Below are 19,662 nucleotides of genomic sequence, written 5' to 3'. Positions count from 1 at the left end.
CAAATGACTAAAATGGGAGGAAAGGATGAAGCCACAGATTAGAAAAGGACTGCAGAATTCCGTCTCTTTACATTTTGTATTTTGCCCGAGAGGAGTCCATATGAAATCACTGTGCATGTCATAGCACCCCACCCCTGAAATGAAGATACTTGAAAGCTATTTTGAGACAAGTCTTTGGCTTGCATTGGACCTGGACAGGCTTTCTTTCTAAAGAACTGCCTGTTGCAGGCAGAGGTCCCTTGTGGCTCAGCAGAGACCCAGGGCACCTGATGCTTGAGAGAATGGAGCCTCTTCCAGCTCCTTCCCTGGAGAATGTAGGTCATATAGGAGGTGATTGGAAGTTCCTGGCTTTACCAGACCGAGGACCTAAACCATGGAGGCACTCGGATTCTAATCGTCTGCAAGAAGGGGCTTCCCTCAGGCCCCAGGCTTTACTCTCAGGAGAGCCTCCGCCAGGGAAGGCGTGGACCATCCTGCAGAGGCTCTGGGCTGGCCTCACCTTGGTGAGATAGATGCCTCCTGTGTACCCCTGTCCGTCAGACTTCGGAGGGGTAGCCCCACCAGGAGCTTTGTCGAAAGTATATTTTCACAATGTATGTGTTCTAATTCAAGAAATGCAGACTCCGTGGGACTTCCCTGGCAGTCCAGTGGTTAAAACTTTGCCTTCTGATGCATGGGGTATGGATTCGATCCCTGGGCAGGGAGCTAAGAAGATCCCGCTCACCTTGTGGCCAATAAAACCGAAGCATGAAACAGAAGTGATATTGTAATACATTCAGTGAAGACTTTAAAAGTGGTCCATGTCCCCCCTCCCCCCCAAAAAGGAATATCTGATTCACGATTTTCTGAGCACCTTCATGTACATGAATTCCTGGAATTCTCATACCAACCTTTTGGTGGGAGGAAAGTGAGAAAAGTCTAAGACTTAGTTCTCAGATCCTCTAGTCAGTCTGCTGCTCTTTCCTCTACCTCAAGCCACGTCCTGAGAACATACACACTTTACAAAGGAGAAAATGGAACTTGGAGACTCTGTCAGAGAGGATGAGAATCTGTGTTACTAGCTAAGGAAGAGGAGCGCAGATGAGGACGTGGTCCTGATGCAATACGTTGCGCATTTGACAGATGATCTGCTTTGGAAGACTTTGGACAGTTGGGCGTTTCTGAGATTGTAGAGAAAAGAGCCACTTTGAAGTAAGAATATCTGGGAGACACCAGTCCCTCCAAAGCCCCCTGATCTGAGAGGTTTCTTTTCTATCACTTGGCAAATTTTTCAGCTGAGTTTACAAGATGAATTTTATTAGTAGTAATTAACTGTTACTTTTTGGGAGTTGTCTATTCCACCAAACATAGCCATTTTAAGTTGGTAGTTTCTATTTAGGTGTGCACTTATTATGGATTTATTTGTGTGTTTTAAGATATGTGACGTTTGAAGTTAAATTAGCATTCTTCCTAAGGACTGTTCAAAAGCCTATAATTATCAAGTTTTAACTTTTACATGAATTATATAATTATTTTTCCCATTTTTTTTTTAGCATCTCTTTAAGGAATTCTTTGGTTTCTTCTGAACTAAGATATGATGTTTTATAGCAATGTTTTAGAAAATCTACAAAGTTTATAGACGCAATATACAGTATAATTAACTTAATCTGGTAGCTTCACCCTTCTGTCTCTATACAACAAATTCTTCTATAATATTATAAAACATTAGTTATGGGCAGGAACTTCACACTTGATAGAAGTTTTGTTATGAATCTCTTGACCAGCTTTATGTTAAGATCACATATGTGCTTGGAAAATACTTGTTAATAGTCATCTTTTAAAAGCTAGAGGACTTTTGAAAAGTCCATCAGTTCAGTTCAGTTCAGTGGCTCAGTCATGTCTGACTCTTTGCGACCCCATGAACCGCAGCACGCCAGGCCTCCCTGTCCATCACCAACTCCCGGAGTTTACCCAAACTCATGTCCATATTTGGAAAATAACCAATATTGTTTCTACAAAAGGAAGTAAAGTGTAAAAGGATCGAGCCATGATACTCCAAACAGTGTTAATATATACGAGTTTGAAAATGGAGGCTATTTTTTGTCACCAATAGGAATTCCTCAAAACAGCACGTCTTACATAACATTACTAAGAAAACATTTATAGTTTGCCTAACTTGAAAAATAAATTTAGATTGGATTGGTTAAACTAATGATAAAGCCATTCGCTACTAAAAAATAGACATTCATGAGCTAGATTTAGCAAAAGGCCACCAAAAAGCAGGTGCATTATGTCATAAAAAGTAAGAATTTTCCAAATAAAGAAGTCCTATGTAATACACCCTCCAGGGTACTGCAGTGTTTTCTAAGATAAGCACTGGTGTTAGACAGACCTAGGTTCAGTTCTCAGCCTTGCCCATGGACAGGTGACTTAACCTCTCTGTTAGTTTTCTCAATTTAAAAACAGAGCAATAATAGAACATTAATATCACCTACTCAGGGCTCTTATGCAGGTGAATGTACGTTAACCCAGTGGCAAGCTTATAATAAACAGCTAATGTCAGCTTCTCTTATTATCGTAATTATTAAGCCTGCATCAGACTGTAACTTGCGTGTGTGCTCAGCCTCGTGCACGTGTGCAGTATGTGCTCACAGGCGCCCCCCCCGCGCCAAGGACGACCCCGGTAGAGTCACTCTGGGTAGCATGTGTGTCCTACATACGTAGGATGGCTTGATGAATTCAGCAGTGTGTCAAGGAGCAAAAAAAAAGTTCACGGAAGATTTGTGTTCTGCTGCACAATTTTAGTGAAATAAAAAGCAGGCCTTCGTGCCGCACCCTGTCCCCACGTGGGAGGGTAAATAGCAGAAGGCCCCAGTTCTTAACTACTTCCCCGGCGCCTCTGTAATGATGGAGTGGTGTGCACTACCTTGATAAAAGCTATTCAGAAAGCAACTGCCTTTATTTTACCTCCTGTGCTATTTGCGGAGAAGAGCTGGAGAGTAGTTTGTTTTGCCTGGAATGAACTACTTTATGAATTTTAATGTGTGATATAATATTAAAAGCTAAACCAGGATTAAAGAAGATTTTTTTTGTGCGAAGCTAAAATAGTACTTAGTAGAGTGAGGTATAAAAGATTTTTGTTTCCATTTTTACCTGGGGAAAAAATTTCAGCTTTCCTATTTTTGAAAAGCTGTCCAAGTCAGTTCCCCTTAAGCAATAGCTTGTGTTTAGGAAAAAAATGTGATTCCAGAATTCTAATAGCTTATCTCTGATAAGATGCCTGTCCGAGCCAACAAGATGGTAAAGAAGAGCTTTTCTAAATATTTTTAAAATGTGTAATACAGTTCCTTAACATTTCTAAAAGTTACTGCTCTCACTTAAAAAAAAAATGTTTCATGTGCTTCTTTTCCACTTTTTACTATGTTAGCTGCTAGGAAATGGTTATTTGATTTTTTTTTTAATAATTTAAAATGTTTGCTGTTGATTCAAGTGGTAATTGCTTTATTAAAAAAATTAAACCAAAAAAAATTTTGGAAGCAAAATCAGAAGGTTGAAACAAATGATTATAGCCCACCTCGAAGATAAATTCTCAAGCATCATTTTTACAGAAGAATGAAAATTACTTTCAAAACACACTGAAACTCCCAAGTTTCCAAAGCCTGCCCTCTTAATGACTACTAAGCAGGTCACTACCAAGAACTATTTCTTCCAATGCACCGGACTCCATGCCTCCATTTCCATAACATTCAGTGTTCAAAGCAATTGAAATGGCTTTTCTTTTCTCTTTTCATTTAAGCAGTGAGAAAAATAGGTATTAAAAGGACCCCATGGGGTGATCACATCTATCCCTCTGCCTCAAAGCAAGACCACCCCAGAGCAAAGTTGTGAATCTCACCAAAGCAACTTTGTAGGCGATTTATGGTAATGCGGTAACTCTTCTGGCTCCTAAAGTGGTGTTTAGCAGATTATTGCTTCAAAGCCCGGGGTCTGTGCCTGGTGTCCAGGTCCTTAACCGCCTCCCTGAGTGCCCCTGCTCGTTGAGTCCCGGAGCTGGTGGGGGCACCTGTGAGTCCAGCCTCCTGCCACCTCTGAATGCGGGTTACACCAAGGAGAGGCCCTGGACGAGCCAGCGGGCCCCGTGTCCTCCCTGGGGCTGCGGGCCAGCTGTTCCCCAGCATCCTTGTTTCTGAGCTCCCAAGGCTAGTGTCCAGGTAGGAGAGTCCAGCCACATCCTCCAGAGGTGAATTATTTTGCTAACTGGCTACAAGTTAGAAAGGGAGTCAGATGGCATCAGTTTTAAAGCAAGCTGATCTTTACTTTCTAAGCGCAGGGAATTAGATTGCTTAATTAATTCTGCCCCTCTTTTGATACCAAATATTTGGGAGCAAGGTGAACTAGAGATTAAAAGTCTTGCTGTTTGGGAGCATGTGTCATCTAGGGCCCACAAATTATTTGTTTATCCTAAAGTGAGCTTCAGTTTCTACTGTTCATGGTAGATGAGACGAATGGTCCAAGATGGTCAGTTTGTAGAGGACGGAAATCTGGATTCTGTAAAGGTTGCTAAGAAAAGTGGTTTTTGATGAATCATTCAGTGGGGAGAAACATGATCCTGCACCTCCGGGAACTTTTCATTTATGTTTTCATCAGTTTCCCAGTAAAAAGCAGCTACGGGGTTCATACATGAATGTCCCAGGCTGGTTCCTGTAACTGCGTAATAAAAATCAAATTTTTATTTTAATGATTTAAAGTATTAAGGATTGCTTTTTAAGTTTTAAAAAAGATTATGATATCAGTAAATTTTGAGGTTGATTTCCCCCCTAAATTTCTTGTCATTTTTCTGATGATATCTGCTTATCATTTTTACCAAAGGGATTGATACTGATTCCTCAGTCAAGATTATATAGTTTGAATATATTTGTAAAACCACGATTCTATATTTTATGTGACTTGCAGTCATGTTCTATTAAATATTGTAAAATATTTTCTTATTGTCTGGTTCCACAAGTTAAAAGGAAATAGTTATACAGGGGTGCCAGGAAGCGATGAAATAATTACACAGAACAGCTTGGACATGCACATGTAAAATGCAACCAGCCTTTATGATAATTAAGCAAGGCACTCTACCTGTTTCATGGATGGATAGAAGATTTAAATATGCAGCTCTGCAAATGGCTTTGTTATGGAAGATTTTTAAATGAAACATAAGTGGAAAAGGCATAAAAAAAAAAGAGTCTAAAATTAAAAAGGCCATAGTATATAATAGCTATTAGTGGTGCGATTGTCTATTAGGCATCAGGTACCCAACAAAGATACGGCACTGTGCATTACAATTTTAATTGTGAATTTCCTTTGTTAGAATTGCAATGGAAGGTAATTGGGTAACAATTAGTTTAGGGTTTTCAAGTCTTTGAAACTATTCCACTTTCCAGAAAACTTACTTTATGGCATTATAATTCCTGGTTGTCAGCTGGCAGTTGCTGTCATATTACAGATGCAATCACCTGTGACTATACGACTTCCTTACCTTAAGCAATCTGATCTCCAGCTAATAACTAATGTTGAATGACCGCCCTGTTGATCACCTTGATCATAAAAGGAGCAACAATGTCCAGTTTGGATGCCGAGCCTGAGAGGCTTCAAAACAATTTGGCCAGTGGAGAATGACAGGCATGTTCAAAATGTTTTGTAGGTGAAAACAGCTACTATTGCCACTGAGAGAAATGGGAAACCAGAGAACAATACCATGAGCATTAATGCTTCCATTTACGATGAGATTCAGCAGGAAATGAAGCGCGCTAAAGTCTCCCAAGCTCTGTTTGCAAAGGTGGCGGCTACCAAAAGCCAGGTAAGATCCTCTGTTTGGCGTGAAGACTTGATCTGCAGTGCCTGTGAAAGTTCATTCATAGGAGTGTCTGTCTGCAGTGTGAACGTGCATCCCTGAGAGGTCACGGTCTCCAGGTGCGCTGACAGCTCTAGGATGAGGCAGGGTTCAGATTCAGGTAATAGGTACTTGATTGTGTTTGCTCCAGCAGCCGTCGTCCAAATCACAGCTTTCTCAGTAAATCCCTCAGTCAGTTAATAGTTGTTTCCAGAAGAGGAGTGTAGTGTGTAGGAGGTTTCTCCATCTGGTCTATTGTAGTGGAACAAATTACTTGAATTATTATTATTTCATTAGAACTTGGGTGACCTTATTTCCATCCTAAAATACTGTGAACATTGTAGTTCGTTTCTGTTCCAACTGTGGCGTCTACCACTGTTAGGTGCACTTAATAAAGCAAACTCACACTCACACACACACACACTCACACACACACATACACTCACACACATACACACACACACTGGCACACACACATTAACTCACACACATATATCTTTGCATATTAATAATTATATATATGCAAAGATATATGTGTGTGTGTGAGTTAATTTTGCATATTAATAATTATATATATGCATATATCGGAGAAGGCAATGGCACCCCACTCCAGTACTCTTGCCTGGAGAATCCCAGGGACGGCGGAGCCTGGTAGACTGCCGTCTATGGGGTCGCACAGAGTCGGACACAACTGAAGCGACTTAGCAGCATATGCATATATATATGACCAATTTAATTACAATGAGAAAAACCATCTAAATCTTTTAGACACTGTATATGATATATGATACACAATTTTAATTACAGTTAGAAAAATTGTCTAAATCTTTTGAATTATAAATGAATAGAACTAAATTTGGAAAAGTTACACATCTTTACAAGATGACATAAAAAAGGATAGATAATGCAGTCTTTTATCAGTATGATTGTTATAGATTGGTAATTTAAGTTTATCAAATGTAGGGTCATCTACATGAACAAATTCATAATTATCTACAAGCTCTTGTTCAGAGGCAGGAATACTTTGTAAAGAACTGGAAGAATACTGAAGTCTCTTCCTCTTTGCAGAAAGATTTCGATCCCTGGGTTGGGAAGATCCCCTGGAGAAGGGAAAGGCCACCTGCTCAAGTATTCTGGCCTGGAGAATTCCATGGACCGTATAGACCATGGGGTTGCCAAGAGTCAGACACGACTGAGCGACTTTCACTTCACTTCACTTGATAACACTATCCAAGTGAGACTGAGAGGCAGTCAGAGAAATTTTAGACAAATACATTTCATTATCATCAATGAACTCTCCTTTATAAAACAGGCTGGCTGCTGTCAACTTCTGACAAGATTATACAATCCTGAAACTTATTTACAATACGATGTACTTATAATATAATACTTTTATTATTAGCTTTTTCTGGAATTTTACTCTAGCAACATTAATAGTGGTCCTTGTTGGGAGTTCTGCTTGAGAAGAGGCTGACTGAAATACTTAAGAGGTATCTTGGAAATGTTATATAAAAATGGTTAAACTGTGGACTGTAAAAATTATAGCTTTATAGGCCACATGCCTGCCTACCCTTCAATCACTGTCAAAGTGATAATTTCTACAATAATATGTTTCTTTTATTGTGCGATTCTAAACATCAAGTGCTGTTTAAACATTAAACTGAATTGTTTATGTTAGTGCCGTACCCGGCGTGTCATACATCAGGCCACCGTAATCTCTCATGGAATGTAAAATTCTGTCATGAATCATGGCTTGTATATCGGAAATTACTGTAATTTTGATTGGAAATTACAGGGCTCTTGAAATGTTTCTAATTATGATAGAATGTTAGAGCCGCTTCAAACCTGTGTGCTTCTTCAGATGTCTTCATTTACATGCCAAGACTCGGCGTTAAGGAGAAATGTCCTGTGCTCACTTTGCCCCTCACCCACCCACCCTGCACCTTCTCGCTATTTAGTATAATTAGGATGAGGATCTCCTATTTCAACATATTTTGTCCCACCTTTCTCTGTGATTATACACCTCTTCTGCCCTTTCCAATTAAATTATAAAGAATAACAGACTGTCTTCCTACAAGGCCAAACACTTTCCCTAAATCTCCAAAATAGATAAACAGAGACACTAAACACGCATTATTGCAGTAAGGGGCAGCCTTAAAAGGCACAAACAGAAATAGATATTAAAACTTTCTGGTAAGCTGGCATCTGTCATTTAACCACTGTCCCCGCCCCCCCCAACCCATTTTCTGTCTTACGAGAGCATATCTCCCTCTGACTAGTGGTGTTTTGGCGACCTGCATTCTTTCTTTCTTTTAAACATACCCCAATTCTGCCCACCTAAGCTGAGTTTCTGATGTTGGAGCCATTCAGACAGTGGTAGCAATGGGTTGATAATGTCACGTGAGTGATGTTCTGGGGGGTTTAAGCATCCTCGCTTTGTGTCCCTGTCCTGCAAAGCTCCCCGTGAGTCACTTTCAACCACATCAGTTGCAGCTTCTGTGTACCTGCCATGATGAAGTGTTCCCCAGAACCCCCAAAGCTGCTGGCTCATTTCGGTGCTGGTTGAAAGAGAATCCAAGGGGCCAGTTGTAGACTGTTGGGGTTCAACAGACTGTTAACTTTCCTCCCCTCACATCGCAGTTCCCAACTACTAATTTACTGGAACTTAATTAAAAAGCATTTCTGTCACTTTCTCTTCGTTGTTCAGTTGAGGTGTTAGCTACCCTCTTCATGAAAATCTAAAGGTTGATGATTACCGAAAACTAAGACCGTCCAAAAACTGAGAGGAAGTCTTGACTTAACAAGGGCAGGTGATCGTTGACAGGCCGTGTTCTCTTGCTAAGATTTTTGTGAAGGAAATGTAAAAACTGGAATACAAACTGAAACAAACAGAAATCTTCAAATGAGACTGACCTTTTGCATGGTCGGAACTCTCAAATTGTGAGTTATTTATGCCTTGGATCTACTTGCCGAGGCCCATCAGCACACGGGTCCCCCCAGATACTGAGGGGAGAGCTGGAGCACTCCTGAGTCAGCCCGTTCAGGCCCGTCCGCTTCTGTCTGGCCCTGACTCTCTCTGTTGGCTTAACATTCATCACCTTTTTTGTGCTAGACCCTATCATGTGCTATATGTGGTCTGCATTTAGTTCTCAGTAGCCCTGTGAGCTATAACATTGATTTCCCCTTTTTACACATGAGGGTCACTTGACTACAAGGAGGAGAGCCAACTCCAAGTTCTCTGCATCTCCGCACCACTATTCTAGTGTCTTCTCAGGGTTCCAGGTAGTATCAGGACCAAAGTTAGCTCCCCTCTTCCAGGAAAGAGGAATTCGGGATGCTGAACTAATTGATGGTCAAAACGGTGGGGGCTTTCCTGTCTTCGTTGACATATTCATGGATTATGGGTTCTCGGAACCCGAGCTTCTTCATGCCTGGTTGGGGCTGGGGTGTAGGGAGGGATGCCTGGTGAGGACTCAGAGGGGGCCGTGGTCCCAGCTCTGTCACTGGTGTTAGAGCGCTGGGAAGTGGGAGGGGCCTCATGCTGTCCTGTACCTGGAAGAGCTTTGAAATTTACAACACTGTAACACAAACAGATCGTGGCTTGTAATGTGTTAAGCCAGAGACTCAGGCCTTCACACAGAGTGACTTATTTATTACCTATTTATGTGTCTCAGATACCTTTCATTTTACAAGATAAAGCTTTAGGTAGGTTGCCTCAATGGCAGGCACAGAGTTCTTTCAAAAGATAGCACAGCCCTAGAATGTTGTGGAACCGGATGCGTAGTAACTATGGTCTGCAATGACTAATGCACCAGGGTGTTCTCAGGAGAAGAAACCAACTCTGCAGATCCCACCATTGCACATGTATTACATTTTCTCTTCGATGAGTAATAGAAATGAGATTGTTTTTAACTCTGATAGAAATGTCTGGGTAAAATATGCAAGTGCAGACTGAAGGTAGGCTACTTTTTGTGCTTGGGTAGGAAAGCAGGCTAATGCAAACTTTAAAAAGATGATATGCTTTAAACATAATGCGAATAGCTACAAATGAATACACTTTATATTCTGGGTATTCAAATAAGCAGCCATTTTTTTCCAAGTGAATCATACTGGAATTTTATCAAACATTTAGTCTGATAACATTCAAATAATTATGGGAGCAGAATTCGCTAATTTTACTGTTAAAAAAAATAGTTGATTTGGGTAATAACCATTACGGTATCAAGGTTCAGTTACTGTTCAGTGGTTATAGTGTTTTCATACGGGAGATGGAAATGGAATTCTTTCCTTAATGGTGGCAGATGTTGGAATCTAATTTTATTCCACAGCAAACCCCCTGAGAGCTCTGAGACTTAAGGTGTATGTCCAGCAAGGGGACATTAGCAGAGCTGTAGGCCTTGCCTTGTACATCGAGTTGTTACATTGATTTTCGTGTTTGCAGAAGTGGGGCTTGCAGATGCAGTAATGCAGTCAGAGTGAAGGGCTTTCACTGCGCAGCTGCATCCCCGCTTGCTTTTAGAAAGTGATTTCTCTCTGGTGCTTTATTGAACAGGGTATTTCTTTTAGGTAAAGCAGTCAGATGATGGAAATTCTATTTGACTGAACATGCTTTCAGCAGAATCGTTTGCAGTCTCTTCCCACCGGTCCTGGCAAGTTACTGGACACTTTGGCTGCAGCAACTTTGGTGAATAGATGTGGTTTTTCGCCCTAAAAAAAGAATTTCTGCCTCTGTTAAAATAGCATGCCAGTCGAAGCAACAAAATAATTCAAAGCCTCTTGCACTCTTTCACCTACTTTTCAGACACTTGTCATTGTCAGACCTGTAGGATGGGAGAGAGAAGGGAGAGTGAAGGAGAAAGAACATTTTCGTGCTCACTGGGCTTGTATGTGAAAAAAAAAGAAATCATCTTTGGGTTTGGAAATTCTTAGATGGTGATTGGAATGCCTTAAATACGAGTAAGACATGTCACACATCATCGGCAGTGGAAATAGGGCTGTGGTTTGTTGTTTACTGGCTAAGTCGTGACCGACTCTTTGCAACTCCATGGACGGTAGCCCGCCAGACTCCTCTGCATAGGGCTAAGAATGTCATTTTTGTTGCTGGTTATAGGAATATACAGTGCTAAAATCCAGGAGAAAAAAAATCACATAACCATATGCATTCTGTATACCAGATGCATTCTGTATTCCAGCATGTCAGCAAAGGCATCTTTTATTTTGTCAGAATCAAATTGCTTTCACGGAAACCTCACTTGGAAGCCCTGCACTGATTCATTCTTTTGGAATGTTCTCGTAACAGACTTTGCTGCAGCACGATTTCACCTGTGCAGCCTCCTGTCTCAGACCCACAGGAGGCCTCTGCACGTTTACGAGTCTCGGTTCCAATTATTTCTGGTGCCGCATGCTTCCCTGGCAGCCTGTGGGAAGGTCTTTCCACTGTGTCCTCAGAGCCCCTTCTCTTGGGCTGTTGGAGTTGCCAGGATCTAGGGAGAGAACCGCCCTTCTCCACCTAGCGCCTTATTTTATCTTTACTTATTTTTATTGATGGAGAGGAGACCCTCAGGAGATACACGTTTGGTTTCCCTGGACCAGCTTCCAGGAAGGAGGAAGAGGCATGAGGAAAGCTTGAGCTTGAAGGGAGAAGAACAGTAAGACGGCCTGATGTGCAGCATGTCGGGACGCGCTGGTCCCCAGGTCAGCCCACGTGTGGGGAGGCTCCGCGCTGCCGTCGTGACGAGGACGTGGAGTCCTCTCCGTCTCCTCTTACGGTGTTCTGCACTGGGAGCGAGCTCTAAAAGTCCATTCTGTCTAAATATCGGGGTCCCTGTTAGATTTACTTTTCTTTTTTTTAACTTGAATTATGCTTTCATTTTTTAAATTAATTTTTTTTTTTTGGAGTACAGTCGCTTTATAATGTGTTCATTTCTACTGGATGGAAGAATGATGGTAATGAGTCAGGTCACGATGGGACAGAAGCATAAAGGGTCCCACTTAGATGACCGCAGTGCTTCAGGTAGGGTTCCTCGTGCTAGACAGTATGTTCTCGTTAGTTATCAATTTTACACATGGTATCAGTAGTATATTTGTGACAGTCCCCCTCCCCAACCAGGGATGGAACCCACACCTGCTGCGTTGGAAGCATGAAGTCTTAACCACTGGGCCTCTAGGGAAGTGGACTTAGTTTTGTAAAGTGTAGACATATCTTTATGTTTCTGGGGGTCCCCAGCCTCCGGGGTCTAAGGCCTGATCATAGGAGGTGAAGTTGATGTAATAATAATAGGAATAAAGTGCACAGTAAATGAAATGTAATGCGCTTGAATCATCCAGAAGCCATCCCCTCCCCCCCAGTCACTGGAAAAAGCATCTTCCAGAAAACTGGTCCATGGTCCCAAAAAGGCTGGGGACCGCTCTAGTCTGGTCGATTGCTAAACAGGACTTCTGAAATTAATGGCTTTAAATACATAAACATTGACATAATGTAGCAGTTTGAAGGTACGTGATTGCATGTTACAGTGTTTTAAGAACTATATTTGTGAATCTGACTATGAGCTCTTTTCACATTTCTACATTATAAAAACAAGCATGTATTTTAATTAATCTGGGGTTTGATCACAGAGGCAGGTTCAGAATTATTCAATAGAAACTTACCTGCTGATTATATTTTTGGCTAAAATATCACGTAAAGGGGTGTTTTCCCCCTGCACACTTGATATTGTTTATTTCAGCAAGTCACACCAAAGCTTTTTGGTTATCTTATCGCAACCTGCAAATCATTTAAAAATTTCTTTTCTTCTAAAAGTTAAGATTAAGTAACTGGATTCATGTAAATATACGTTCCTCATTCTCCCATTTAGTAACTTCCCTGTGACAAGTATAGTCATAACTCATTAAGCCCAGTTCTCCAGCTTTCAAAAAAATGTCATAAAAATGTTTTACTCGGGATTTGGAGAGAAGCATTTGTGACTATGAGCCAGCTCTCTAAAGAGGATCAGCACGTGAGGAAGTTCGGGAAGGGGACCCCCAGAGCAGTCCTTCAGGGCGGCCAGCGTGTGATGCGTTCCAGGGCATGAGTGTACCAAGCACTCATGTGTAGAATCTGCTGTAATCTAAGGCTACCTTTTGTCCTAAAATGTAATATAAGTTGAAAAGTGTAGACTCAGGATATCTTATGAAAGTTCCTCTTTTTGGAAGCCTTCTGTTGGGTTGGCCAGAAAGTTCGTTCAGGTTTTTTCCACCCAAACAGAACTTTCTGGTCAACCCAATATAATTAGCTTGGCAGTTGGAGAGTTAGAAAGGACAGAATCCGGTATCTACAAAGTGGGAGTAGGGATAGACCAGACCAATGGGATTTTAACTCTCAGCAGGAATGAATTCCAAAACGGAATGCTAGTCAGCTAAACTTTGTGCGTAATTATAACACCGGTATAGTTCTTTAGCAGACTGCCAAGTGAAAAGACAAAGTGTTTTCTCAAAAGTCTCACCAGTTGTCTTTTATGGCTTGGGTAGTAAAGGTAGGTTTTATTTTAGCTTTATCTTCTTTTTCCCTCATATGAGAAATGAAAATAAAGGCCCTGTGAAATGAATGAGCTATGAAAATGCATTTATGCAAAATGACAATAGAAAAATAGCTCTGGAAGAAACTGCACTGTTAAAATTTCACATCAATGAAAGGTCCTAAAAGAGAGATGGAAGAACTTATGTTGGAAATATGAATCTGATGTGGTATTTTTCGGCCCTGCTAAAAGACGACCTTTAGTACCTTAAAAAGTAACCTTTGAGATTATTCATTCCTATAACTATAGTTATGCTTTTATACATGATGTTCTTTTGCCTGGTAAAATGACACAACTAAATCATAGACCACCCATTTAAATATCTAAGTAAATATCTATATCTGCATATACAAAATATATATATTTAAAATAGATTTTAGAGATTAATAGGAATATAGCCATTTTATAATTTATCATTAAATATCTTGTAAAAAGAAAAGCTCCGATCTGCTGGCGGCATCACCATATGATTGCTAAAGAGATGAAGTTGTCCTTTTTCTAAGACGTCATCTATTTCAGTTGTCTGGTCATAGAGAATGTATTCTCTTTTGATTTCTTGATTCAGCCATTCCAGTGGCCTTTTGTGGTTTTCTTTTCTTTTTTTTTTTTTTTTAAACGATCCCGTTTTCAGCCCATAGGCTTCAGGAATTGGGTTGAAACGCACAGTCTCATAAACCGCCAGCCTCCTCGGCCGCCTCAGCGCCTCTGATTCTGTAAATCAGATCATAGGCAGCATGCTGTCGTATAATAAGGTGTCTGATCCTTATTACCAGTTTGTTGATGCACAGACTCCTTCAAATTGACCATTGCAACACATGGTTTCCCCTGAAACTAGCTGTGATAATTAGCGTGGTTCTAATGAGACAGAATGTCACTGATCTTGTGCTGAACTGTCGAGTCCCGACGCTGCGGATGGGAACTGTCAGAGGCTGCCATCTGTGACAGCGCTTGGCACGTCCTGGTGGCTGCGGAGAGCATGCTCAGTAGACTAGTTTCAGACAAATGGCCCTTTACTTGACGAGGGCCCTGCGTTCTGTTCAACTCAAGAACGCTTGCCCCAACTTCGGCCTATGCCAAAACGCAGTTTGCGATCCAAAGGCAGAGCAATATGTAAACCTCTGTTGTATGTTGCAGAAGAGAGGACTCTCTTATTTAGCAGGTGAATTTTCAGTGGCATTCTTTCCTTTGGGCTTTTTTCCCCCTCCTCTCTTTTTTTCTGCTTTTTTTTCCCCAGTGGCCCCGTCCAGTCAGTTAATGGCAAGGCAGTCATTGAACAGCCTCTTCCGCAGTTTTCATACTGCCTTGTTTAAAAGAGATTTGTTGGGGGGTCGGGCTGGCTCATCACGACGGAGCAGTCAGATGGAGCAGAGAGGGGAGATGAAATAAATAGTTGAGAATGTGTCTAGGAATACACAAGTCGGATAGCAGAATGAAAATGGACAGGACCGTGAGATCTGAGAGCTCCACAGAGGAGTGGAGAGTTTTGTTTTTTTTTTTTCCTGGAGTACAAGTCCAGTGCTGCTTATCATTCCAAAATATGCTTTGTTGCTTTTTATTTCCTCCTCTCTGGCAGACCACACAGGGCTTGTTCTGAAGAACATTTTCACTAATCTGATCAGGCAGCCAAATACGCCGGGAAAACTGCTTTAATGATCCCACTAATTACCTCAAGTCAATATGAACTGTATTATTAGACTGAGGGAAAATATTCCATTAGGTCTCCCCCTTGGGAGTTCCTCCGCTTTGTGATGTCACCGAAGCCTTCACCCTCTCGCTTGTAATTAATTTTATTTACACACGCAGGCACGCACAAGGTCACACCTGCACGACCGGCGCTGGCCAGGGAGCGTGTGGCACTCGGGCTTAATCAGATCTGTCATAATTACCATTCTGCATGTTCCTGACACACGCTGTGAAATATTTCAATTTAACTGCCGCTACCAGCACAACCAGATGTAGCGCGAGCGTGGCTGCATTGGAAATATTATTCCTCAGGATAAACTCTCTCCTCCTCCTCCGCTCCTCCCCCCTTCCCAGCTAATGTAGCACAGAAACTGATGGGTCCTGTAAATCTTGAATGCAGCGCTAGATTGATAACAGGCTATTAGACAGTTTAACCACAAACAGCTTGTTCATTTTTCACAAATGAAAACCACATGTGGTGTAACTAAAATTTCAGGCCCCTTTTTTTTAAGAGTTGGGGGTCTGCATGTGTGTGTGTGGGAGATGTTCTTAAATAAAACTAAAATGCGATGGACAGAAGTGTCTAGAAAAATAGAGAAGTTGCCTAGTTATTTTTTCCAGGTAGTTTTATCCAAACTATCATCAACTTCCTTTTTTTTTTTCACTTTTGCCAAAACTCAGATGGAAAAAGATGGTATTCTCCATTCCCTTTTTTTTTGTTTTTTTTGCACAATTTTTCTTTTTTCTTTTTTTTTGGATGGGACCAATAATATCCCTTTAGTCTCTGCCTTTTTATTTTGTCAGTGTCAAACCTTTTTTTTTGAACAGAAGTTCTCAAAGAATTTCTACAGTGGGTATATGCAGTTTTTTAAAAGAGAGTTTCCCTTATTTTTGTCAATGAAAAGTTGTTAGTTTAGGCATGGTGATCATATTCCTCACAATCCCAAAACAAAAATGGAATGGACCCATCAAAAATTTATTTCCCAGAGAGGTGTGTTGATTTGCAGAATCAGTGTGAAGGGTAGAACCGAAAACCAGTGAGCTCTGTTTCTTTAGAAACAGTGGAGACAGCCTGGCAGAACGTGCAGCTGCACGGTAACCATTAAGGCCAAAGTTATCACCAGTCTCAGCAGGATCCAGCCATGAGAAAATCAAAGTACTGGAGCCATAAGAAGGCAAACGCTGGTGGAAAACTAAAATTAGGAGAGGAAGAAGGAATAGGGTCTGTGGTGATTTAGAATTGTACCTCTCGAGAAGGCTTGCAACAATCCACTTTAGAGACCATTTAAAATGTAGATGGAGCTAGTTAAATATCTTTTAATGCCAAATAAAATACACTCTTCCTTTTTATCTTTATTTTTGTTTTACTACTGAAGTTACGAGCCTCATTTCGAAACTTCCTCACTGATAAGAGGTGCCATTTCCCACGGAATAGTGGATTTTTCTCCTTTCTTTCCTTTCTTTAGCCACTTACCTTTCTTCCTTATTTCCTTACATTAAACAAAACAAAAAATTTTTCCTTCTCAGTTTCTCACTGTTTGCTCTGTGTTTGCTTCATAATATTTTCCAACTTTGCAACTAGCGTTTTTCTGCCTATTCATTCTTTTTCTTTTGGCCTGAATATCACTTTAGAGGAAAAGAAAGTATTTGTCTTAGAATCCCTCTTCCATCTGAACTGCTGAGCAGTTCACATGGTTGATGTCTTCAGTCTTAATCAGCCTGTGTAATCATTTTGCAAGATTTATTATCATGAAAGATTAAAGTCTCACTTTACCTGTCACTCCACTGACTTCTGTTGAGTACAAATACAACCTCAGAATCCTCCTTAACACAGAATTGAAGCACCAGTTGCTAATCAGTGAGATCCACCCACCGTTATTCTAGGATACCTAAAAAGAGATTTGCTCTATCTGTAACGGAGTTGTATGGGGATGAATCGAAGAAATAAGAAATGTGGTAAGAAATTACAGCTTGTGACTCCTGTCCTGCCTCTGCTTTAATGACCCTGAAGAATTTTGCACAGCTACTTCAAAATAGGTGAGCCAGCATGCAAATGAAATCACATTTTGCAGTCATTGAACTTGGCACTTAAAGGAAACTTGCCTTGTTTCATTGCAATTGAAAGTTTCCATTTGTAACCTAAGAAATCATCCCCAGCTTTCCACGTTTGCAAACTTTAGTTTTCATATGTTAGGATTTCTTTTTGTCTTAAGTATACCTGCGGATACAAAAGAGAAGAGGAAGAAGAACCAAGAAAAAAAAGAACAGCTGTTCAGGGATGCTGGAGTATGTGTGAAGTTTGAGTTTTGAGTAGGAGACGAGAACATGTCTTTCCATTAAATTTAACGAGAGTACAAGAATCCCCATTATTCAAGGAAAATACTGTAATTTTCTTTATGCACCCTGCTGGGTCCCTGTCTAATGCAAAGACAGTTTTCATGTATCTGTTAACAAGTCCTGGCTAAAGATTAGTAGAAAAGGAGTCTATAAACTTGATCCTGCCTTTCAGCTCAGTCCACCTTCACCCACTCTGCAGTCATGCAGATCTTTAGGAAGATGTACAGGAAGTAGAATTTGTTCTTTGACTATTTACTCTGTTTTCAATGTCAGCATTTTTCACCAGCATCGTTGAAGTCATCAATATCATCTGTAGTGTAGCCCATGTTTTTACCCCAAGCTGAAGGAAAGAGGAGATTGTGGTTCCTGAGTATCTATGTCAGAAACATACTGATCTGCAAAGTCACTTGTGGTTTATATAACAACTTGTACATAAACTTCATCTTTCCGAGAAGGCCTTGGGGATTGCAAAGAGCAGGGGTCCCATTTCCCGTCTGTCATGTTGTAGAGACCCAGGCAAGCTGCTTGACCTGTCAGGCTTCTAACTTTCGCCTTCAGGAAAGTGAACTAGGCTGAGTCAGACTGCCATGTCCTGGGCAGGTCCACGTTCCGTGAGTTTGTTGCTGAAGCAGGTGCATGAGTATGAAAAAGGATGCTGTTTTGATTGAAGGTACCGCCGGCAGGTATGTTAGTCTGGGGATGAGTCATAGACGAGGCAAGGTTTTGAATAACGGACGGGCTTAGCTGGTGGGCACACAGTGCTGTTCCGGGGGTGTTTTGGCCTAAAGGAATTACTTCTGAGGGACATACAGTGAGGAGAATGGGCTGTTTGAACTCCAGGCTGTGAACTCCATGTTCCATAGTGTGAACTGAGCTCCGGATGGACTCTTCTGAGACTTGTTGCTGGAAAGCTGGAACAGCCCCCTCCTTTGTCAGGGACCGCGCAGACCCGGGCCGGTATCCAGAGGAGGTGAGCTCCGTTCAGTTGGGGCTTGGGGTTGGGTCACTGTGTGGTGGGGTAGTGGCAACACCCTGTGATTAGAGATTGCTAAAGCACTTCCTCCTTTAACATGTCTTTTTTGGGGTTTTTAACTGATGCCTGAAAGTCCACCTTTAACTTCTCATTTTAGAGAAATGATTCAAAAAAAAAAGTTCTTCGGGGCAGGATAGCACATCGAAGGGGAAAAAATAGACTCAGTCCCTGAGAGATCAGAGGTTTGGAAGAGGGTGGTGAGATGGAGAGTTAACTGGTGAAGGAGGCAGGGAATGAGAGCTGCTGTGCTGGAGTTATCTGACACTCTTCTTGCAAGCTTGTCACCTGGTACCTGGAGCGTCTAATAGCTGCTGAGGAGTGCCGCGCCCCAGATGTCTTCCTCGAGTGTTTGCCCGTTTGTTACTCCTGCCAGCACGAGGCTGCTTGTCAGGGCGTTACTTGACTGGTTCATTGATGGAGTATTTGGTGGTTAAAATGAAATGCAGATTAGGTAAAAAATAAATTACTTTCAATGGGATCAAGGAAGTGAAGGCTGTAAATAAAATATACGTTCACAAACAGACAAATGCTGTTAGAAAAATCCAGCTTGGTCCATGCCAAGCTGTTACTGTCTAAATTGCCTTCTTTTTTCCTGACTTGCAATTAATTTTTGCTTGTATGTTTGGAGATTGGGGGAAGGGTAATAGCCTAATGGGTAATGATTTTATTTTAGTATTTTGATTAAAGAGACTAAATAACTTGGACCCTGGGTAACCATAAGAACTAACGCCTTATCCATCAAGCTTAATTTCCAGGCAGAGAGTTGTGTTTATATTTTTGGATAAATTTAGCACTGAGGTGTATATAGAATGTACAGTGATGAGACAGTCATGGGCTCCTTTTCTACCCTCCCTGTACCGTCCTTCCTGTTCACTTTCTTTTCTTTCTTTAATCCTTTGCTGGCTTCCTTCTGCCTGCTGCCGTATCTGCAAGGCTATCCTTTATAGCCATTTGCTCTTTGAAGAGGTGAGGGGAAGAAAGACCAGTCATTGGTTTGCAAGCCTCCCTCCCTCCACCCCCCAAAGGCCCACGCCTGCTTTAATTCCATTCCTTTCCCTTTGCCTGTCTGCCCCGCTACTTTATCCGCTTCTGTTTGGGAAACCCAGGCGTCTTTGGGAAAATACTGTTAGTGCTCCTCTCCCGGCAGAGAGATGTTTCTGGAAGGAAACTCTGCTAATCTTACTACTTTTATAGTTTCG

General features: G+C 41.3%; 1 protein-coding gene across 8 annotated transcripts in view; it reads left to right on the top strand.

The window, feature by feature from the left end:
- The window catches only part of SATB1 (SATB homeobox 1), a 102,503-nt gene that overhangs the window by 61,151 nt on the left and 21,690 nt on the right, over positions 1-19,662 (top strand). For all 8 annotated transcript variants that reach the window (XM_081573376.1, XM_081573370.1, XM_081573373.1 and 5 more), the window contains one exon: positions 5,669-5,824. In XM_081573376.1, coding sequence (XP_081429502.1) covers positions 5,669-5,824 — 156 coding nt within the window. The remainder of the gene's footprint in view (positions 1-5,668; positions 5,825-19,662) is intronic.

This window comes from Giraffa tippelskirchi, chromosome 2, assembly GCF_054371585.1.
Source record: "Giraffa tippelskirchi isolate mGirTip1 chromosome 2, T2T-mGirTip1v1.2.pri, whole genome shotgun sequence".
In the NCBI taxonomy this organism is placed as follows: Eukaryota; Metazoa; Chordata; class Mammalia; order Artiodactyla; family Giraffidae; genus Giraffa; species Giraffa tippelskirchi.
The sequence above is the reverse complement of the archived record's forward strand: the minus strand, read 5'-3'. Positions and strand labels throughout refer to the sequence as shown.